Here is a 25,220-nt window from a genome sequence, read left to right as displayed (position 1 = left end):
CTCCCTTCAATGAGGTGAGGTTCATAAATCGTATATTCTATTAATAAGAGTTGCAAACATGTCATTTGTTTAGTTGACGGGAAATAAAAGGTTTCGGAATGACAGCTGAATTAAACGGTATATTTCATGCAGCTCTATTACTTAGATTTACATATTGTGGTTTTGCCTGTTTGTTGCTATGACGATTCAATAAATTGACCACATTTTAAAAGCATGCTCATTTCCGTTTGTAGGCTTATGCATTATAAATTATGAAGTACCCGAAACAGAATGCAAATATGGTATAATTCAAACAAAGTCACGCCCATGGAGAAGATATCGTCCAATCAGTTCAATAATCTCTTGATCTTCAGTGGGCCAGACCAATCAACTGTCAGAGGTGAGCGCCATCATTTGGCGGTGTCAGACTGTACCAAGCCTATAAAATTTGCATTGGTAACCCGAAATGCACATTATGAAGAAGATATTCAACACGACAAAGATGTAAGTAAATATGCGGGCATCATGACTTTCCAACTTTTTGTTTTCTTCCCCTCCAGAAATACGCTTTCATTACATTGTCTCGAGTTGCTATAGCTTGTACCTCGCTGTAGAGAATTTTTAGTAATCTTATACTCAGGTCAATTGTTATCCACTGTACCCTTTTTGGATCCATGAATATTTTGAGAGGTCGAGGTAACGCAAAGTAACGTGTATTTTGCTAGATGAACAATACTTGTCATTCGATTTCAATTAAAACTGGAAAAACCCAGAAATGCTACTCATTATCTTGATGCCATTTTGATTTCCTATTATACTCATAAAAGCGAAGTAGTGAAAACAAACCTCATTTATTTATGATAGTGGCTTTCTTATACATGTCTGTGTTGTGATGACAATAATGTTGCGTATTATTTTCAGTGATGTTTTGTTTCTCCTATATGCTTTCCGAAGAATGTTGCTGTCAACGTAATTCCTATCAACTTTTTTTCAGGGCAAATGGTATTATCTTGACAGTCCTTTTCTTGTTAATTCTGCCGACATTTGTATCTGCAGCCAAAGGTAAGACCTCCTTTTTATATATCAAACATTGTATACTATGTCATGCGAAAGTATTCATTTCAAAGAATATCCTGAAGAAAGTACCATAATTCGACAATGTCAAAAGTAAGGATCATTTTGGGTGTGGTTCAGTTTTTTGAGAGTCACAGGAACACACCATATTTTATTCAGCATCATCAATGCATGTCGTATCGTTGTGCTATATTTCAATAATGTCACGGACAGAGAGTAATTTTTATTCTGCTATTTTACTATGTAGTAAACAGCCTGTTCAATATCAACCATATGATCAAAAATTGTCGACCGGGCGTGATATAACGTGTTAAGAGATGTTTAAAGGTTGGTCGATATCACGTCGAATTCGAGCGACGTGTCCTCATTTTGATTATTTGCGTAAGTATAACTGGGAAACATCATGAGAATACGACTCGATATCGACTAAACTTCGTGAAATAACTTCTTTGTCATACATGGAAACTTGGTGATGACTGTTTCCTGTCGACGTTCTGAAATTAGCGATGTAATCGACAGACATCGAACCTTGCTTATTCCTATCTGTACTCATATAGAAAGTTCGTTGCTTAGGAAAGATGGCAACCTTATCGCCTTATGATATTATTCCGCTGTTGGGCTATTCCACTTCACGATAGGGATTATAGTTCACTTTAAGAGCGAACAGATTAAAGATGAAGGTGTTAACACAGGTTTCCACAATTTAAAGGACGCTTATGTTTAACGGGAACTAACAGGACCGTGGGCGCACAATAGGGGGGGGATTACTGATGACACAGCCATTTTTGAATTCTCAAGCATCGCTTTGACCGTATGAGAAATTTGAATAATGATGATTGGCACTTTCGTGACATATGCAAAGAGGGGTCAAATTGTCGTACGGGAACACATTTTGAAACACATGGGGTCTTCGACAAAAAAACGGAACTTTTTTCAGATTATTTTCGACTCAAGTTTAGTCGCTATATATTCACAGATATCATATGCAAAATTCAACGACAATGAAGCCTGAAACATGGCAAAATCATCAAAGGATACTGAGACCAAACACTGCACGTCCGATCGGTAGCGTGGCATTTTTACAATTGCATAGATTTACGATATTCCGTCTTTTATACCAGGTGGACGGTAGATGTAAAACTTAGGTCGGAGTTTGTAAAATTAGTGTTTCCTTGATTAACGTCAGTCCCTCGCGAAAGTTATGAGGCCCGCCGAAAATCAGCTCAAAATCGAACTCGCACCAGCTAAGCATTCAAGAACGTGCATTGCTCGTTCGAGTGGCTGCGCAGCTCTATGGCATCTATGAATGCAAAGTTGCAATTGGTATAGTAGTCTGAGCCGTAGCTGAGTTCATCCCCAAGAATTATAGATGTCCTTAGACGTACCATTTAGGAAGGGATATGTGAGCGCCTGGGAAAAACTTGAAGGGAGTACAGCGTCAAAACTCGTTCATTGCAGTGAAAATAAACATTTCTAAGGCATTTACATCATTATGTTGCCAATATTAGAAGTTTAACTGGGAAACTTAGAAAACAGAGCCATATAAACACAAAAAAATTGCTCCTTGTCAAGAATTGATGAATGTCATGAAATGTTTCTTATTTGGATTAAATCTTTTGCCTTGTTTTTAACAACTACAGATCTTGCAACGGGGGCACTAACTGTCACGGTCACGGGTGGTACCATTGACTGCTCAGGCCCTGTTAGTGTAACATTTAACCTAGATGTGTGCGACATTGGTGGCGAGGGTGGTGACATTACCGCGGTTAAATTTTACTATATTTCTGGCGACAACTACGAAGATTCTGTATCATCCGCATCTACTGCGCACGATGCAAGTTTAACAGAGACTGTCAGCAACGGGGGTGAACACACATTCACTGGTGAAACAGTATCTCTGACTGACACTTCGAGCTGCGACGGAACTTGGACTCATGTCTGCGCAGTCATTACAGTAACCGATGACGCTGTCGCCGAAAACGATGACTCCTGCATAATCCTTGCTGCTAATACAGCAAGTACTAACAACTGCCTAGGCAAATATCCAGTGCAACCGTCATTCTGTGAAAGCCTACTTGTATTTATGGAATGTAATTGTCACAACTGCCCTGAAGAAAACATACGTGTCCAACCTATAGTCAACCTGTATATGCATTCAGGCGGGTCTGCCATTTTTTCAACGATTTGTTCTTGTGCTAAAATATCATTGTCAACGAACTGTTTCTCTGTGGCAAACATCTTGCGCGATGAATATATTTGTCATTTTAATAGAGCAATTTCAGTTGATGATTAATCGAATGTAGCCGATTTATAACCATCTGTTTGTCTTCGTTGCTCTTTCAATCTTATATTTTGTCTGTATCGGTTCAACCATAGGCCCTCGAGGGTTTGTGGTTCATGTCATTATTCTAAGGTTCATTTGTTGACTTTGTATATTTACTTTTAATATTTTTTACGTCTCCTGTTTCATCTGCTTGGCTGTCTCTCTATGGCTTTGTCTCCAAAAGAATATCATATCTATTTTATGGTCTAAATAAATTTCGGTGTGAAAGCAAAACATTGATAAAAGTTTCTAGGTCGTGATTGCATTTAAGCTTGATATAGTAAAGTATATTTTAAATGGACGTGGATACAGTTTATCAACATGAAAATGTGAACTAATGTTGCAGAGGGAAAAACACTGACTACGTATTGTTGCCATAAATAACGACCGACCCTCCAAATCTAATTTTCTGACGATTTCTGTCAAAAAAAAATGCTCGTTTCTATAAAACAGCATTTTTGTTTGTGTGCAATCAAAACTTTGCAAAAGTAGTTGGGCAATGTTTTCTTTGCAGGTAGTATCCGTAATTGTCCTTGTATTAGCGTGCGCAGTAAAGCCTCATTTTGAATATAAATTTCGTCAATCGAACACGATAACCAAATTTGGTACTTTCTGAAGTTTTCTATAGAATTCTGAAAACCAAGACATTAGCATATCACGATAATTTCAAGGATCATGAGTTCTCTACGGAGCAAATATTTGTGCTTATCTGTGCAAACGATATCGGTTTAAATTGACGTCTATGACAATATTGTATGGGGCTGTTTATTACAGATGATTCGACTACTCCAGCATCACCAGAACAAACGAGTGGCGGCACACCTTGCAGTACATGTACCGATGACCCACCAACAGGTACGAGAAAGTGAACAGACAATTCTCATGACCTTACATCCTGGTACTTTTGTGTCCGCATATTTTGTTGAGTATCAAACCAGGCTCTGCACTTGTACCTTAGTAGTGCATTTGAAACTTGAATGAAAGGTGACGTTTTCTTGCCGTAAAATTTCCAATTTCGGATACAAAGCGTCCGCTAATACCAGGAAGTAGAGTCATATGGGTATAACCAGAAAACTTATTTAGTAAATTAAATCTTTACATTCATTCAAAATGTCGCTCATTTGTAAACCCTTATGGTTCATGCGTACTCCTAAGCAGACGGCATGTAGAAATAACGCAAAAGTGCAAAGATTAAAAGAAGCAACACTGCCCTATGGTGTCTATTTCTCTTTCTGTAGGTTCAACATCAGCAACAGACACCACAGAATCTGTGACCGGTGCTGTGACCGGTGAGGGAAGTCAGGATATTTTCAGAAATTAATTTAACAGATGAGCCTTCTTCTCCAAAATGACCGACGCCAGCTTTATTATGCCCGGATCTGTCTACTAGCACACTACACTTGTCATGTGTGCTAGTGTGTATATACGCGCTGTTTTTGAAAATCTAATTATATTTAACCGATAAAATAATATTATGAGTGGACGTTAGAGTTATGACAACTTGGCCCGGTTATTAATTTGTCTCCTGAGTAGACATGATGGTTGGCAGACAGAGTGTTTCGGATACGTTATTCTTTGTTTACGGTAGTATACGCCGCGAAAATAAAAGAGTTAGACTGAACCTTTTGCTCAAACTAATTCCTCAGTGAAAATTTCAACCATACTTTTAGCAATTCAAGACTAAATATCGGCGTCAACATGCAAAGTTTGGTACTAAAGAAACAAATTTGTACCTGTCACTTACCGATATTTGAAATTCAAAATTCACAACCCCCGTGTTAACTTCATGGGTAAAATTAAATTTTCCATTTTCGAAAAATTAAGAGGGTGAAATATTTTCCAACTAAGAAGCTTTAAAACGAATCCCCAAAACTTGTAGATAAGGAAAGAATAATAAAAATTGTCAGTCACAATATCTGTCCGCGAGGCGCATTCTACCTTAAACAGTCGATGCCGTAATTGCATCTTCAGGGTCGATGAAATATTATCCCAAACCCAAATTCGCAAGACGTCCTAAGCTCAAATTTTCTGAGCGATATCACTTCACGAAATCGTTTTTTTTTCTTCTCTACAGAGAGTTCAGCCTGTGTATTCTCCTTGACCAAATATCTTGTGGTTCCAAGTTTGTTTTTCGCCTTGGTAGCGGTTCTGTGAAAAGGACCATATTGGTAAATATCCCATTTTGGTTTTATAGTATATTGCTTGTCAGTTGTTGCGGATATGCTGAACCTTCAACTTTCCCTGTTGTTCCATTTTATACAATTCAAAGAAGATTACAGACAATATTAACGAATTATGTACACTGTATTGGACACATGTATAGCCGTAGTTTTATCCAGAAAGTTGAGAAACATAAATCGCCTTCTTTTTTTCAAATTTTAAATAAGTTTTTGTGTTTTTGCCGACAGATTCCTTTGCCAAAGCCGATATGGATGAAGATTTGAACTTTTCCCGGACTCATTTGTTGAATGCAGATCGATACTGCTTAACTCTCTCTGTTTAATACCCAAATCAGACAAAGGCGTTCAATTCGCCCCACTGTATCTCCAATGACGATTATCCGAGGCCATTACTCCAGTGCGGCTAAATGAACCCTTTATCTGTGTTTTCACTTAAAAATTCATAAAAAAAATACCTGAGAATAGGATTAGAGAGGCTATTGCTACGTGACAGGCTACCCTTGATTTTCTAATTGTTTAACATACAATAAACTAAAGTAGTGTATTTCAAATATCGAATCCCCTTAGAAAAGAGACACGTAGTATTGACTTTTGACAGAAGGACTGCGACAAATGCAGTCGTCAACATTAACTTCGATCTCATCTAATAATCTGATTCGGCAAAACAATATATCTTCTGATCGAGTTTCCTTGCTCTTTCAAAATTTGATATTACACTTTAAAATATACATGTCACACAAATATCATACCTGTCTAATGCAATCGTTACGTCCGATGTGGGGGCGCTATGACGGTGCTATGGATGACATCAATGATGTTAGGCAGTCCGATTTGATGCATCGCATACTTCATTTGATGAACGACTCCGTACCTGAAAGCCTCCATGTTGATCAAAACGTGTACGCCATTGGCAAATGTGGAGCTTTGGTGAACACAAGTGAATGCAGTTTTCACTTTGTAGACGTTCTGCAAACTATAGTACTGGCTTGATTTAACGTTTACACATAGTGTACTACACATGACTTAAAATAAACGTCAACAACGGAATTGATATTGACAATTCCGTCGCTTCATCTGTAAATTGTCATGACAGCAGCTTACCATGAATAAAGAGAAGTACAAAATGAGGCGATTGTGTTCTGCTTTTGATAGCGATTTTTACGTGTGTGTGCGTGCGTTGATGATCTGAAGGATCTAAGTGAAACAAGGCAGAGCAAATTACCGGACTGTTTTGAGGAAAGTTGTCTGTCCAAACATACCGTAATGTAAACAAATGTGTCACGCTACCAGCAACTATTTCGTGATTTTTTGCGCAATTTCAAGTGAATCCTAGTCACGTCACCGTCGGAAAGGGTACGAGTCGATGTATGGATAGTTTAGGGAGTACGTAGTTCGTGTTAGTTAGGGAGGAATTTTGGTATACGCCCCAAAACAGCTTGCACTTCTCACGCCATTTACTGGCACGAGATAGGATAGGTGGACACAAACCGTTAGAAATGAACCGACTGGATATTCTTGTTAAACCATGTCACAGTCCCTCCTGTGACCATGTACGCTCAAAGTGGTTATAGGGACTCTTAAGTGACAATGCCTTGAACCAAAGTACTCTCTAGGTTACTGGAAATCAGTACGAAACGCCCCCTTGAAAAAATAGGTCATTTATACTTGATCTTTTACAGACACATCAATAAACCTGAGAGGTTAAATGGAGAACGACGCCCTGTATGGCACTCAGTTTGACATTAAACTTAGAGAAACCCTTTAATTTGGCTGCTTTTTAATATTCCTCTCGTGTCATGAGAATAGAATACAAAGTCTTTAGACTTGCACTGTCATGTATCGCGTTACATCTAGTAAGTTTGACTAGTTAATATTCTTGCCAAATTGACAACAAGGGCTACCCTCTTTAAACTTAAATTGTTCTCATAAGTTGATGGATTATGTTATCAAATGTTTGCTATTTAAAGGTTTCCTTTGGAAAGGGGGATATTCACGGCACGGTGTGTTGCTCTGTCTTTCCTTTACACTCACCATTGAGAGGGTGGAAACAAGCTGCTAGGAAAATATATTTACTTCACGTGAGTGGTGGGCTTTTAATGGAGACGTTTGTGGGTCCGAGCTGAGGGTTTGCATAAACACTTATGTTTTTTACGAGAAACATTTAGCGCAACTAAATAGAGACAGCTTTAGGAAAGTTCGAATGACACCACTTGCATCGAGTCTATCGAAGATGATTCTTTCGTTTTCACAGCTTAGGTCAAGTGACGGAATGGCATTACCGTCATAACAACCGCCACTAGCATATGAAAAGGTCAGATTTGGTAACTCTATCGTGGACAAAAGCAGGCCATTATAAAACTCACAGCTTTATAAAAAGATTTTGCGCACCGAAAATAATCGTGGATGTAGCACTGGTTGGATATTTTTATCCGACGAGATACCCATAAATATTTGGCATATTTTTTCAGAAAAATGTACTTACACCACTGATAGGACAGAGTCCTGCAAGACTTTGGTCGGTTTTGTGATGACAATATTTCAGTTTAATATCCAGTAATTGTATTTAAATCTGTCCTGAAAAGTCATACGGAAAAAAACTTAGAGTATTTTTTCACATGTCAGTATAAACTCAGGCAGAAAAAAACATTAACATTTACAAAATGAGGTGGATTGGGCACTGAAGTAAATCAGTGTGTCTTGATTTCTTGATTTTGTCTGCTACGGCTCAAGATATTCAGGTCACGGTGTGATGACAATTATGCTATACATTCGAAGCTTAAATGATGGAGCCAGCCTTCTTGGGCACATTAATTTTAACACCCGAGTGTGGGGCATATGGTCTTTGCTTTGATCTCTAAGTGCCTGATATAAACATATCTCTTGTCCACTATCCCTGATTCGGAAATCGTCTAATAATATAAATATCTCAATAACTTGCGATGATGACGACATTTCAAACATATTGAGTAATCCCTACCCTCTCCAAATCAGTTAATAAAATATGTTTCGGAAAGAGAGGAATATTTTGTTATGCACAAGGTTTCCCAGAAAAAATGGGTCATTGATACCTGGCCTGTTATTGGATCAATATACCCAAGAGGTTAAATACAGAACGAATACCAGTGCAACACCCAGTTTTACACTGATCTTAGGGAAAACCATGATTAGAGCCGCTTATTAATATTCCTCTCGTGTCATGCGAATAGAATACAAAGTCTTTAGACTTGCACTGTTATGTATCGCGTTACTTCTTGCATGTGCGACGAATTAATTCATTTTTCGTATTTTGACAACAAGCGCTAGTCCTTTTTAAGCTTCAGATGTTTCATAAGATGATGGATTATGTTAGCTAATGTAATCCCCTGGAAAAGGGGCTGTAAATATTCGCGTCACGTTTTGTTGCTCTTTCTGGCTTTTACCCTTACGTCTGAGACGGAGGAAACAAGCCGCAAAGAAAATATATGTAAGACACGTGAGTGTTTGGCTTTCAATGGGTACGTTTGTAGCTTCCAATTGAGCGTTTGCCTTACCATTCATGTCTCTATGAAATTTCTGACTCTATCTAGCTACTTTTTCACAGTGACATAGGGAGGACTTTGGTCAAGGCACTGTCACTACACAAACGTGGTTAAGGTGTGGGGACAATGCCCGCTCCACACCCAAAAATAGTGTACATATACCTAAATAAAAACAAATGAGTTCGTATCCAACGATTTGTATCCATGTATCCTCATTCGTACCAAGAAATAATATTACAATCTTTGTTAACTGCTTATGTGCTCCAACCGACGAAGGGTCGACAAACGTAAGATCTAGTCTCGCTTACAGCATAATGTTCGATAAATATTTTAATTTGTTCTCAGGCCTTACGCTCTGTGTGTTTTTCTAGTTACCCTCAAAACACTATACAGTTCACAAGGCATACAGTACACATTAGATACTGTATCAGTATATGCGGGATGACAGTTCTTGCGATCCATACAATTTGACTAGTTGGATGTCTCTGAATAATGTAAGGATCATGTATAGCTAATACTCTCTGATGGCCGCCAATCAGCGCCACCAGCGGCCATTATTGACTGAGGCGTTTCTCAAAACTGCTTTCTGGATGGAGATAATTAGCAAATACGATGACGTTGTAGAAGCCACTTTCTTAAAACACCCCATTGTGACACAAGCGGGCAAAGATTCATTCTCTGAGCCAAACAGAAAAACCTACATTGGCCATAACAATGTTAGCATTACGCTGAATCGGAGTTGGTCGAGTCAGGACGGTTCAAAGGTAAGACCAGGTTTTTGACGGCCCAGTTGATTTCTTTACCAAATTCATTTCGAAATTCCATTGCAAGAAACAGTTGCTGGTGATCACTATCTAATGACCAAACTTTGTTGACAGACATGCACATGTATCCATGGTCACAATAAGGGTAGAGGTCAGTGACAGGTGAGGAAAGTAAATATTTGTTATCTGGTTGAAAAGTGTTTACCATAACGACAGAAAAGTACGACCAACTTGAAGCCGGGCATTTGACGTCATGCTAAATTCTGCGGCTTTGCTGAAGCACATGGTGCACGGTGGCTGATTAAAACTAAGTAAGTGTTATTTCAACTCGTACTCTAATGGAGGTACCAGATGGGCTGTGGATAAATGTTGAGTTTATGTTCAGCAAAGCGTTGTTTACTACATACGATGCCGGAAAGGTAATACATTATAAAACATTTTCAGTCGGTCAAAATTTCAGTTTGGTTCCCTGACCCATTTCTACCGCTGGCTGCGCTACTAACAAAAATAGGGTCAGGTATGGGCTAGGCATTGTAAGCATGGCTGTCATTGGTCAATAGTACGTGTGCAGTGATTGCGTTTACTTTATTTCCATCTTGGAGCTACCTTCTAATTAAGATTTCGTATGCTTATGCAGTAATTTGGCACAAGACCACAAATTCACTTCCGGGTTCATTACCGAAGATGGTTCGGAAGAAAAATAGTGCAGACCTTGATGTTTTTATACCTGCATGGATGCTTGTTTAGTTTGAACTTTAATGTCAAGAATTTTTGTAAAGATATTTTTTCTGCCTGAATCAAAGCGCAGACTGTTGTGAATAATGGCTGAAGCATTCAGTGGTATTATGAGGAGTTCTAGGGGCCATACAAATCATAACAATAAGCCTGAATTTTGTCAAAAACCCCACTGAGGGCGCTATTTTCATCGCTATTGCAAAATTTCCGTGGACTTGCCCACACAAAAAAATTCATCAGTAGTGAAGCTGACATTGACCTATCACCTTTTAAGAGGATTCGTGCCGCTGAATGTTTTAAAATAGGAAAATCGAGCTCAACGCTACTGTGATTGCCTAATGGGAATTAATTTGTGGTCTTGTTCAATTTTACCTCCGTACAGTCCCGAACTAAGCATCCCATGTCGACAATGATCGAAAAACGAAAAATTAGTCACTTTTGAGTCATTGTCGTACATGCCAAAGGTCATCATTGTCACCTGGTCAAGTCTAAAAAAAAATTATGGACGATAATGGTCTTTTCACAACCAAATACCATCATAGAAGAACAGAGTTGGGGACTTAGAGGTGATACCGTGCAAACAATGTTCGATGTTTTGTCATCGTCTAATTCGAGCTTGCCACTGTACAGATGTGCTGATCACATGATCTTGTCAGGTGACTCTGCTCATTAATATACAGTCCAAATTCTGACCGAAACATTAGCCCATGTCCGACCCTATTTCGTTAGCAGCGCAGCCAGCGGTAGAAATGGGTTAGATGTATACAATGCATGATTCGGGGCACGATCTTTTTTTTCGACGAGGTCTCCGCATCGTGGCCCGAATTGAGCAGTTATTTATAGAGGAACCAGACTGTCAAAATGACAGCACGAGCTCTGTAGTTTAAGACAAGACAGACGCGTGCGGGCGCTCCCGTTCTTTGCATGCCACTTCGCGCTCGCACATTAATATTGCCGAATCTTATATAAACTGTATTTTTTACTGTTAAGTCTTTCAATGCTGGGCTCCGTTTTATATCAATTAGGCCTACTGCCTTCTTGAGCAATCAGTTTTACTTAGGGGTGACTCGGTGTTCCTGCTGTTGATTTTTCACGTGCAAATGCTAACTTAATAATTTCTGATGCAAAAACAATTTCGTTGTTCTTATTACTGTATAAGGGAGATATCACCATTTTCGTACAGCAATTTTATCTTAATACGTAGATTTCGTATCATCTGGGTTACCGTGCATCGTTCCCCTCCCTAATACGCGTTCGCCCTATAGTTCTTAATTAACCAATTTGTTGATTATGGTATCATAAAATACGCAAATTCCCCAAGTTCATTTCAGTCGCCATTTATAAAAACTGTACATCAATCTTTCTTGGGTTTGGGACTGAACCCGATTAGTGCCTAGGCCAACTATTTTTCAATCCTTTTCTCCTTGTAACGCTTCAATGTGTACCAAATTATTTCTCTTTTTCAAAAGAATATGAGAAATAAATAAATTATTATTAAATTATTATTAATAAACGACAAAGCAGGGAGCAGAAGGCATCATTAACGATCGTTTGTTTGTTAAAGTGTTTGCAAAGGGGTAGGTTTTACATTTTCTGGATCAAAGGTTATGCCTAACTATATCCGCTCTGTCAATAACCTAGCTATGTGAGATAATTATACATTCCAAACACGGTGATCTGCACTTAACCATGCTCTCACGCTTACTCAAATTTTCCGACATCGATAACGCTTTATCGTCACTGAAAAGAAACTCAGTATCGTAAATTTTACTGGTAGGTATTTCAACTTACTTCATTACATGACTTGTTGGGCTCAAACGCTAAGATTATTTGCTTTTGAAAAGAAGGCGCCCCTGCGAGACGAGGAGAGCGTGCATTGATTCAATAAAGTTCTTGACAGCTTTCTCTAAATATTATTCAGCCTGGCGACAGAAAATTGCTGTCTTTGGTGTAGAACAAATGTGACGGCATTAGCTACAGCTAGAGCTTTTTCAATATCGAACCGTATTTTAGTTATAGAGAAAGGTCCTGTATCGTATAAGGTTTGGATTGAATGAAGCAAGTTATTTTTCACCAAACGATGTGTCAGACTGCAGTTCAAATATTCCAATCGGACATGCCTTACCTGAGAGAGGTAGTTAGCCATTCGTTGAAGAAAAATAGTGTCAATGTTTGAGTTTTAATAATGGCAGTGATCATCGTTTGGCCTGAGCTTGAAAATGACATTATTACAAAGATCATTGCCCAATTGAATCAGCATGCAGGCTATTTTGAAAGATGGCTGTAGCATTATGTGATGATGTAGTAATAAGGCCAGGGAAATCATAGCAACCAGCATGATCTTCGAAAACACCGTTGAGGGCGCCATGTTCACCACCAGCTCAAACTTTCAATGGACTTGCCCCCTCCTTCTAAATCTTATGAGTAATGAGTAAGAGGGATAATATGTAAAAGCAATGTATTATGAAAATGTCTTAGCAAGCAGCACTTCAAAAACTGCCTCTATGTTTACGACGTTGAAAAGCAGAAAAACAAAACATAAAGAATCAAGTAATGCTATGCATGTAAATACTTTTGGTATAAAGATTGAAAATTTTTACAATATACATTTTCAACAGGTTAGAAGTGCACCACGTGCACTTACTGATGGCAAACTTCAAAATGACCTCTGTAATGTTTTCATCTTAAACAAGTTAAACGTCGATGTAAGTTTTTGTAGTCTGTTCCCCTGGCCCATTTCTACCGCTGACTGCGCTGATCACGTAAATAGGGTAAGAAAAATACTAATATTTCAGTCAGAATTTGGACTGCATATTAATGAGCACAGCCACCTGACAAGATCATGTGATCAGCAGTACAGTGGCAAGTTGGAAATTAGATGACGAAACATCGAACGTTGAAGTTATTAGCTTCACTTTCAAGTCTCCGACTCTGTTCTTCTATGATGGCATTATGTGATGAAAATTCTAGAATTTTTTCGCATACATGACCTGGTGACCATGGTGACAGACGTTTTATCCCTCCTTTCGAATGTACTTCAATGACTCAAAAATAAATGATTTGTCTTTTTTTATTTTTCATTCAATGTTGACATAGGATGCTTGGTTCGGAAAACTTTGTCGATAAAATTACTCCATTGACATAAATCAAAGGTAGCTCCAAGTTGACAATAAATTCAAGGCAATCACTGCACTCGTACTACTGAGCAATGATAGCAATGCTTACAATATCCCATACCTGACCCTTTTCGTGAGCAGCGCAGTCAGCGGTAGAAATGGGACAGGGAACCAATCTATTACGTTTTGTTGGCATCTCATGAGACAGGCAGATGAGAGAGAGAGGGCGCTGTGAATTCTCGGCACCGTGAATTGCGGTTAGCTTCATACATGTACATGTTCAGTTGATAACATGCAGTACGAATTGCGCTCTGATGAAGTGTTCGTGTCGACAGACTGAATTTGTCGGAGACCAAAGAACACAAAATGTGTTATTTGACTCATCAGGTTTCAAATGATGTTTAGTTCATGACCAATATAACATACAATTACAACGACTACTTTAATATCACATCAAATCTTTAAAAAGTACAGAAGTCAGTGTTACGTTATAGCATTATCTCTCTACATTTACAAAATGTACTTCAGAAAATAAGTCATTTGTGCAAAGTATTAACGTTGGTCAACCGCCGCAAAAATGTACACGTAATCTTATAATCAAGCACGGCGAAGGAGGTTGAGGAGGCAGTGGTGCAGTGGTTAGGCCCATGGACACGCTATCGGAGGAGGTAAATCCAGCGTAACAGACTCACTGTCGTAGGACTGTGAGTTCCAGACTCTAGCATGATGTTGTGCCCTTGGACATGACATTGATCCGTTGAGAATATGTAATGAATACCTCAGCCCATTTGATGATGGATTCAATGAGAAAATATTACATCGAAAAATGTAAACTTGTAGTAGGGTACACCTAAGAAGAACATCAAAGCCTTATACATCGGGTGCCTTGAAAGATACTTCTTGATAGTAAGTGATCATATCAATGAAAAAAAATACATTCATTAAAACTGTTGGTTAACACATTTTTAACATTTACACAATGTCTACAACATTTCCTGTACAACTTTACAGGGAGTTTGAAGGATAATCATGGTAACACATTTACTTGTGCTTGTTATTCAAAAACTGTATTTTTAGAGCATTAATCAACTTGAATTGTCAACTAGATTTTATACTGGCTAGAGTCAATTCTAATCAGCAATTATTAAATTTTTTGTCAAGTTGAGGATATATATCCTAAGTCACGGCACTAAACCAATGGTGATATCATGAGCTTTGTTTACACTTGCGTAGTGCCTGTAGGAACACAAACGCAGAATGCAACATTATCATTCATATTGATAAAATATCTCAAAAGTGGTGAAGTGTCATAATGAAAATTCAATTCAACTTATTAATGTGCTTAAATATTTCATCGAACAAATAAAATGTTAACTGTAAAGGTTTATGACACTACTTACATGTCAAAATCTAACAATAGAACAATTTAATCCGTAATACTATTTGACAATACTTTTCACAATTAACGAACTTTCATCTAGCAAAATGCTTGACATACATTCAGTATATTTACGTATGCTGATGTATATGGAACACAAAATTAATGGTATACTTAACGTACATCTTTGCATGCAATACGTTAATATACGTAGTGTATATCTTTGTAGAACAAGAGTATACGTAATGCAGATCATTGCACATCAAGTGTACACTGTACTTATACATTTTATTAGCATAGGTACGCGTATACTTAATGTATTTGACAAATGTATAGAATCAGTACATGTGTATATATAGTTGTATATCAAGCATTTAGCCTATTGTTAAACCCCCATGCTGACGTAATCCAAAAATCTAGCAATATATTTAAATAATAATTGCAATTTCAAAAGAAGACAAAAGACAGAAACACATGATAATCGTATTAACACTTCAGTTAATCCCGATCCCGGGCCTTTTCGAGCCGGGGTTTAAGGGCATACAACAAAGTATGACAACTTAAACAAGACGTTTGTAAGATGCTACCTTTACAAGTAAATGTACTATGTACAACACACGTGTTGGAAGAAGAACAAGTACAAACCAGAATAAAATAGAAACAAAGACACATATTAACACGATTGGAACTAATTTGGGATAATTGGATGGTGAAGTTATGTCGATTTCATCTACAAGTATAATTTCATCTGCTTTTCTTTTTACGATACACACTTCTCAAGTAAGTTAATGCAGGGGTGTTTGTACCCATCAAGCCAAAAGTAAGAAAATGATCAATTATCTTTAAAAACAACCAGATTTGATTGATATTTGGCCTAATTATTGAAATTGATAAATTCTTTTTAAAAAATTCTGCTTTAATCTTGACAAGTTGAGTCAAGTGACCAAATCTGATATTTTCCCGCCAAAATTTACGTCTCTATTAATTTTAATATTCCAACCGTAACCCGTTAAATTTTCTCGATTTTCTCTGCACTTTTGGAAATAACATCATATTCTTTCAAAAATACATGGCACTCATGAAACTTTATCTATACTTCTTTCTGACATTCAAAACATTCATGTAAAACGTCAAAAATATTGTATTTGTTGTTTTTTGTGAAGAAATGTTATTCAAAATTCAATAATTTTGCATCTGCCAGTAGTTTTAACACAAGTTTCAATCCCATTTTACATTAATTGGTAATAATGTTTTAAATATTTTGATGTTCAGCGGTTGGAATGTTGAGTTATTTGCAATATACAACTTTGGCGGGAAATAACAGATTTCGGTCACGTGACCTGACTTAGGTAATATATTATGATAAATTTCAACTTAATCAAATCAGAAATATATTTTTGGGAATTTTCAAAAATTTCTGACCAGGTCTGATTAAAAAGTATGTTCAAACTGATTTCACATGTAAGTAAGCCTATGCCCATGCATTAACACACCTGAGTTGTTTTTATGAGTAATTTGCAATATTGCAACATTCAGCTATACGGCACCTATCACTTGGAAATATGGAAATCGGATTATCCCAAATTACTTCCAATCGTGTTTATTATAATTTAATCAATTCATCCCTCGTTACAGATGACTAAAGTGCTGCATTGTTTGCTTCTCAAATTTCAATTCTGCTTTTTCAATCTCAGATTGGTAAAATCTACAGCTGGAATTGTCCACTCACTTTCGTGATAAATGATCGATTTACCATTGATAAAAGAGACGGCACGGTCGCTTACAAGACGCTGCTTATTTCAAAGTCTACGAATCGCACACTATGGGAAGCGCGCTCTTGACTCCAACTGTGCACACATGTACTGTTATCGTACGGAGAACATCACAAATATGATAGTAGAATGCAGTACATGATTCCAATAAATTATTTTTGTACTTTACTCAAACTGATCTTTGAAATGACAAACGATTTTAATGTTGTATTGTAAACTTAATGGAAATGTCTTTTTGAATTATCTGTTTACTTCTATGCTCGACTGTAGATTTGTGTTCAAATGTAAACTGACGATTAAGTTCATAATATTGTCACGTTTTATGAACAATGTTAACATAGCAGTTGTTGCCACGGAATTTTCAAATATTTTGTAATGCAATGTCGTCTTGTCTTTGAACATGACAAAGGCAGGAACAGTATACTTTCTTGGCAGCTTTTCTATACTTTGAGTTGCACAGTAAATAAATGAAAGGGTTGATTGAACTCTGAAATATTAGTAATATTGATGCAATTTTATTCGTTACAACTAAGGCACAAGGCCCGATGTAACCATAGTTGTAATATATCGCATATAGGTGATTGTAAACAGGGAAACACATACAAAATATACAACAGTCGTAACAAAAACAGTCCTAAAAACTCCTCGGTTCTCTTTCACAAGTAATACTGTGTGAGGCAGAGTAGATGACTTACTTCTTCTATTCATCTCTTTTGCCACTAACATGTACAATATTGTCACTACAATTACATTGAAAGTAAAAAAAGCAAGCATTGCAAAGTATAAGATATCAAAAGTATTTTCGGCAAGAGATTCATCGTTTGGGTCAGACGATATGCAAATGATTGCACTAATAAAACTAATAAGCAGCCATGTTATTGTGATGCTGACAACAATTCTCCTCTTCTTCAAATATATATATATGTGCCTTAAAAGGGTGGCACACCGCAATGTATCTTTCAATAGCAATCAACAAAATTGCAAAGTGTGACTCGACTACTGCGCTCCAAAACAAAGCATATGTATAACGATTAGTCAAGTTGCTGAAACTACCATTGTGTAAATTGTATATAATGCTAGCAATGTGACAAAGTATATCCGAGATGGCTAAATTAATCAAGAAAATATTCGTTTTACTTTGCAATTCCTTGGTTTTACATATTACAAGTACATATGAAAAATTGTTAAGCAGCCCAAATATCGATATTGCCAAGTATATGTAATCAAACAATGCATCATAATACTTGTCATTAAAATACCAGTTTGAAACATTTGAAAAATTTGAAACTTCATACATTAATTCTGAAATATCAAGTATGTAGGGCCCGTCATTGTAAGCGCCATAATGGATGTCGGCAATGCGTATGACAGAGGGAATCATATCCTGTCACAGTTCCTATCCACCCATGAAAACTGTTCTCCTTGAATCCTGTATAACAGTTCAGTATCTTTCGATTGGTTACATGTAAACGTCCTTCATATGTCGAGCTGGCTCAGCAATCGTCCATGGTAGTCTTAAAAACGTGTAAAATTCTCAACGGTGCATTAAGTCGTCACTCCCTGTGAACAGACAAAACAGTGCAGTTGATTGACCATTGCTCTGATTGACAGATTTGCGCACACTAAATTCCACTCCAGTTGGACAATAAACAGTTTTAAAATATCTTTAACAGTATCGTGATCCTTGTGGTACGAGGAAATTACGGAAATACCACAAATGATGTACTCAGGACATTGGCGCCGCGCATTGCTTTCCGCTTAGCGTTGGGGGATACGCGGCGTCAAAGTCCTCGTGCATCTTTTACAGTATTTCCGTAATTACTTTATTATTATTTATACATGTTACATTCGTAACTCAAGCTTCAAAGGGGCCAAGTATTGATAGAGCAATTTCATTTGTCCCATTTGCACAGTTACTCAAAAGTGTGGTTGTTTAGGATGTTTTGTTGAATACTTCGTGTGTAATATTTATTGTTAAATTTTGCCATCACAAAGATTGCTATTTGCATTTGAAATTACCATGACTTCTGTTGCGTAAGAGTGTGCCATCTTTTGCAACTGCTGGGAAGTTCACTCCGGGTGATCTTTTTGGGAGAGGGGATTTCGATGAGAGATTCTGTCTTCTGCTTTTCCGCTAGGTGAGTGGATACCGTATGTTGTGGGTTAGAACCCGACTTAAAACACCGTATTTTCTACCCAGGGTAATAGCTCTGCAGTTACTCCGTGGAACGTACAATGTGAGTGTACAAAACTATGTAGACGGTTACTATTGTCACAGAGAAACAGAGTCGCAACGGGTATTGTTTAAGGCGTGAAGCGGTTACGTAACCCATCCATGTTCGCCTAGCCTCAGGTTGCTCTCGCCTCTCTTTTCCGAAGAGTGCCGACCATACATCCTTCGGTAATTTTCGAATTTTCGTCGACTGTTAAGCGAAAGTATGTTCGGCAAAGTTTTTGTTGTTGTTGTTGTCGTGTGGTGCTGAGCGGAATTGACGTGCTGGCGAAAACGGGAGTGTTTTGAGCTTCAGGAAATTGAGTTTTACAGTTTTAAAAATTCCTCTCATATTTTTATGAATATATAAAAGTGTGTTTGAACCAAATTTGAAAGTATTTTATCGATACTGTCTGATTTTACTCAATGGTTTACCGTCAGTCACACCGTCTTTTACACGTGCGTCAAGGATATGTTTATGAAACTGCTGGCGTGTTATGTTTTGATTGGTGTGAAGCAGTGGTTCTGGCCTGAGAGCTCACAAAGTAACTATGGTTGCTACGCGACTGGAAGTACGATGCCATCTTGTCGTATATTTCGCATAATCTCGTGCAACTATCAACCACAAACAAAATCTCCAAAACGTTTAACACCTTTGAAGCTCATTTTAATATGAAAAGGCGATAGTCTACCGAGACGACCATGGAACACAAGGCATGCCGCGTTTCCAGTCTGCCTGTACTATTTGTCTGTGCTATTGTGCGATACGTCGGTGCGACCCTTAGGAAAGTGATCGCCGTGTTATTTTCCATTCGCGCCACGGTAAAAAGCAGTCATGATTTTAAAATTATGTTTCAATACTCTTAACGTTACCAGCGACGAGCACTGGACGCCATCACAAGGTGAAAAACACTGTATAGTGTGACTTACTGGATGCAGTTTACATGTACACTGAGATGGTCTGCGTGCAACAGCAGCATGGACGGCCACAGACACAATCTGCAAACTATTAAGATATTATCAATTGAAAAATGACCTACCTGTTGCAGACATGTGAACACCAGTGCCGAAACAAAGAATTGTGATAAAGGATAGCTGCCAAGCTTAAGACACCGGGTAGAATTCCCTGATGAAGCAACTTTGAAGTCGCTTCAAACGACAGATCAGACTGACGGCAGAGGAGCGGAGGGCTAATAATAGTCAACTGCCCAAATGCTTACGTCACTACCCATCGCCCGACTCTGCGCGAATAGTTGATTGTTATACATCCAATTTGTGGCGAACTTTGGCCAATGGTTGGAGCTGGAAAATGTTCATCAAGTAAAAATTGTATACAATGCAAGATCCGAGGTACATGAATATTCCTCATTGATTAAGGGTCATTAGCATAGAATGTTAATACCGAAACAATGCTCATTAATGTAATCTGCATATTTGAATATCATTATACCTCGCATCTTGCACTTATAGAAAAGTTGAGTTTACACTGTTGCAAAGGCAACATGTCAAGGCATATAATGAATTTTAAACAAGTACAAATATCCACTCAGAACAGTGTTTTATTTGGTTTACGGCTTAGTCGTAAGTGTACTCGGCTTTAATACACTAATATTTTCCTGTTCAACGGACATCGACCTCTGAATTTCATTTCATGCCTGGGCAAGCTTCGTCTATTTATCATGCATAAATTTATTAACTTAATTGAATTGACTGCTTCGATTAGTATAATAACTCAGAAAAACAAAATGATGAAATGAAATAGTTATCATGAGTGCGTCACACAAGGACATCGGGATCACTTCGATGTTTAAAGTAATCACGATAAATTGTGCACACAGTAAGGTTCAAAGGTTAGTATAAAGATAGAGCGACATGCGCAAAATGGTGTATTTAAATTTAGTGCCATTGGACCAGGCGAAAATTTAAAGCAAAGTATGAGAGACTAAAGATAAATGGCACCCTAGAGCCAAAAATTCTGAGATGGATGTCACGTGACAAAGGACATTTATGGGCACACGTGGCATTCCATCTTTGAATCAGCCTGTTGGTTTGTTGGATTTTTTTTTCAAGTCCTCTTATCAACGACCTTTCCTTGATGATCTCTCTCTCTCTCTCTCTCTCTCTCTCTCTCTCTCTCTCTCTCTCTCTCAGTTGTACGATGTACAGCGAGATGATTCTTTGTATTGTTTGCATAAGTTTTCCTATATAAATGCTTCATCGAATGTATAGACTGCATGAACGTTGCAATGCGTCGTCCTCTACCAAAGCAATAATTCCGGCTATAGAGTACGAGACATCCCATTCGTCAAACGTTACGCTTCTCACAGAAGTTAGGACGATAAATGACTAATGACCATACGTTACAATATTCACAAATCTCGCTCCTGTAATAATAGCAGCCAAGAAATAAAATTGCGGACCCGCTCATGTTTTTGCACTCTTTCTGAAATCACCTTGTACTTTACAGGAACATACATCTGTGCTTAGATTCCTTCCTATTTACCCACTCATTCACGCTAGACCCTATCCGCTGAATCGTTGCTTTTACTCTTTGCAAATTTTCTGAAAGGTAGTCAAGTGTAACGAATATTATTAAACAGAACACAATGGGACTCTGTGCTCAAGGGCAGGCGACTAATTGCCCGATATCAAGTGGGCAAATGGTCGTAACCCTGTTTGGGAAACGTTTTTATGACATGCCTCTTTGCATAGTTTTCACTCAAAATTTGGGTGTTATTTTTTGGAAAGGACAATCGTATTATTTATTTCCATGTTAGACGAAAATCCACGGAAAAAGAGAATGATTTCCATGATTTTCAACCGCTTGGTGCATTGATACATTTATATCAATGCTATGTAGCTTACGAGTTTAATTTTGTATGCATAAATTTCTAAAAAAAACGGGATGTCCTACGTAAAACATGTAATTTGATCCTTTACAAATCCAGAAGTTGTCAAGATGAATATAGTTTAGGTTCACTTTAATGAAATTATGACTATGTGACCCGCGACATCATCAAGAACAAACGTTACCTTTGAATCCTATGGGGCGCGACATTTGATATAAATGTCAATAGAGTATTTTTGTTTGTGCAAATTCAGTAGCATGTTCTTATTTTTTGAAATTTAATAACCTTTTGTACAATATGTTATGTTAAGTGTTTTACATTCAGCAGCATAAAATTGTTAGAAAAATCATAGACAGTCGACTGTCTATGGAAAAAGTTTGTTTCATAAGTCAAAAACAGAATTCCTCGTTCATATCAATCGTCCTTCTCTGAAATCAAGAAAACAATTAATTCACTGGCCTCTGTGACGTGATCAATAATGTACACCAGTTTGTCGATTTTTGTGATCGTCTGTTTCGTTTATTGAATTACCACACACTCTGGGTATGTTCGTGCCAGTAAACTTTATTTTCAGGTAACCAAATTGTGTTTGCGAATAACATTATTATGTTAATGTCTATCGTCACTGCAAGAATTTTATAAGATACAAACACTAAAATATTGTTTAAGGAATGTTTTCAAAGTGATGAGACAGCGATTCCTAGAACTCAGCACACCAACTGGTTATAATTGATATGCCTTTTATTAACTGTACTGAGAGTACATTGGCTGAAGGGGGGCTTCTGGAAAACTTGTGCATAAAAAGGTGGTTTCCTATTACTTGCGAAAACAAAATGCCAAAGGAAAACATGCAGATACCCAATTTCCAGAAGTACCAATACGGCCATGAAGGATTGAAGACTGCCGCTCAAAAACCACCCGTTCGTACATTTGCTTTTGCTCGTTTAGTTTTGCAGAGTCATCACGATTGGAAATCTAGTGGTCGACTACAGTAAAGAGTGAGCAGATGGAGTGGGTTTGAATTCCGGTCAGTCCTCGGCAACTGCCTCTGGTGCCATATTGTTTTTGCTGTTCTTGCTCTTAAAAATCTTTTCGACTGTATGGTTCTGCGAAATTCTTAAATTTGTGACATCAGTAACAAATGTGATGTCTAAAGTTTTTCTCCCCGCCCCCAACACACACACAGGTCTGGAAATTGAATTTGCAAATGTCATTTTTCTTGTCAGTATTTTTCTTTACTATGATATCGTTTACTTGTTTTACTGATTTTAGGGTGTCTGGGGAGAGTATTTCTTTCTCATACTGATCGAAAGAATTTTTTCCACTCGAGTTCAACACACTGTAATGCAATAAACTGCAAAGTTTGACAAATAACGTCATGAAAAGACAGACTTATTGTCTGGCGATATTGCAGTGTTAATGTTAATCTGTAACTTACATCTTAACAAGCTCTTATTATCAAACTTCTATTTTCTTTACAGATATTTTATAATTCTCCAGGAAGCAATGATTCCTCAGCTACAATTGTTTATTGACGGATTATGTATTAATGGTACCAGGTATGCTGTGTGGGAGATAATTAAGTCTATAGAATATGCAAATCGTTGAACATTTAATTCACATAAAAGTGAAATGAATATTATCTTAAGCTATTAGAGAGCGAGTGGCATTTTCGACTCATCAATTATTAACACGATTGGAATTAAGTTGGGATAATTGGATCTTCATGTTTTTCAAATTTCTCGAAAATGTTAGGTTCTGTACTGCTGAATGTAGCAATATTACAAATTACTCATAAAGACATTTGTGTCACGAAAAAAGAAAAGCAGATGGGCTTACATTTGCAGATTTAAAAGATATTGCTTCACTGTCCAATTATCCCAAATTAGTTCCAATAGTGTTTACTTTGCGTCCCAAATAGTTTTCGGACTAATTTTAATTCTGCAATTGGTGCTCCGGTTCAAACAAAACACACTGTATTTTGTGTGGATGTTTACCTTAACTTCACTAGTCATGTGAGTGGCCTGTGTGCTACGGTTCCGCCATTGACAGCACAATTATCGATGCTCAATCGCCGTCGAAATGTTGTTCTTGTTGAGATGCTTATTGCCTGAAAGACCTGTCCTCAGTTTAAAGGGAGGCAGTCGTGGGAACTTGTCTAAAAAGTTGCCAGAGACCCCGACGACCGATGTAAACACTGTATCTAGGGTACGTTGGCGATTGATGAAAGTTAAAACATGATTGTTAACAACGAATATCTCAAAATTTAGCTCGGGCATCGTCATGAGCACCATTCCTTGGGCGAGCTACAAATCGTGATCATGCCCTTGCTTGCGTGTGTTATTATTTAACTAATGTTACTCCGTTCGGTACCTACGAGACATACATGAATTTCCTCATTTTCAGGCATTTATTGTGTCTATGTTCTCCTGTTTTTCGCCCTCTATGCCTTTGCATTGTCGGTAAAATATCGAACCTATTTATAGATGAGAGGGAACGCCCATAAACGGTTTGGTTGCTGTCACCAGTATTTTGCAAGATAGCTTTTTGCATAGCGATTCACTGTAATTGTCGATGGTTAGTGGGTTCTTAAGAATATATTGTCAATGCATCAAATTATGTCAGTCTACTTTTCCCAATTCAAAACAGTAAGCTCTTTCGAAGGGTGAGGCTTTTCTTTCATTGGCTGCAACGATGACGATAGCCCTTCTACAGACCACGTGTTTATTTGTTACCCAATAGCATCAATTAAGGTACAATATTTCAACCAATAGCGTATTATCATTCTGCTTTTGAAACTGAAGCTCGCGTTAGGATGAAATAGATGCAGATGAAAATTCTGGACATCATGGGTTCAAGGTAAGAATCTGTTGATAATGTCTGCAATGTTGAGCATATCTACAAGATGCTCTTTATGTGATGGCGCCCTAGGCTTCATTTCGTCCTTTTGTAGTTCTCATTTTTTTGTTTTTTGTAGTTATTTTTGGGGGATTTTCTAGTGTTTGTTGTTGAACTTGCAATGTACAGAAGCAGCGTGACCTGCATTTAGTCGCTGAGTTACTGTCACTGATTGACCTTCAATAATATTCAGAATTTCCGTGGCAGATTTACGGTAACCGAATAAATGCCTGTGTCTTCGCTATTAAGTCGAGATTTGTTTGCTACGTTTAATAACAAACTCTGATTTATTACTCGCGCATTTTGTAGCATATTAGCAAATTTTCTTTTTAATATCAGTCATGATTACTAAATACGTAAACCCTTTGAGTAATGTACTCTTCCCGTCAAATTATAGTGCAACATTTTTTTTTTCCAATTCC

General features: G+C 37.6%; 1 protein-coding gene across 2 annotated transcripts; it reads left to right on the top strand.

The window, feature by feature from the left end:
- The first annotated feature begins 248 nt into the window (after window positions 1-248).
- On the top strand, window positions 249-6,185 carry LOC139123963 (uncharacterized). 2 transcript variants are annotated; one of them, XM_070690106.1, is made up of 7 exons: window positions 249-483; window positions 974-1,041; window positions 2,694-3,089; window positions 4,151-4,231; window positions 4,615-4,665; window positions 5,451-5,544; window positions 5,785-6,185. In XM_070690106.1, the coding sequence occupies exons 1-6, from the start codon at window positions 446-448 to the stop codon at window positions 5,528-5,530; spliced, it is 714 nt and encodes a 237-aa protein (XP_070546207.1). In that variant the 5' UTR covers window positions 249-445; the 3' UTR covers window positions 5,531-5,544; window positions 5,785-6,185. The 2 variants fall into 2 exon arrangements, with proteins under 2 accessions (XP_070546207.1, XP_070546208.1); XM_070690107.1 differs by lacking the exon at window positions 4,615-4,665 and having other exon boundaries at window positions 250-483.
- The last annotated feature ends 19,035 nt before the right edge of the window (window positions 6,186-25,220 follow it).

This window comes from Ptychodera flava (assembly GCF_041260155.1).
Source record: "Ptychodera flava strain L36383 chromosome 23 unlocalized genomic scaffold, AS_Pfla_20210202 Scaffold_23__1_contigs__length_28996876_pilon, whole genome shotgun sequence".
Classification (NCBI taxonomy): Eukaryota; Metazoa; Hemichordata; class Enteropneusta; family Ptychoderidae; genus Ptychodera; species Ptychodera flava.
Note: the sequence above shows the minus strand (reverse complement) of the source record. Positions and strands in the feature narration are given on the sequence as shown.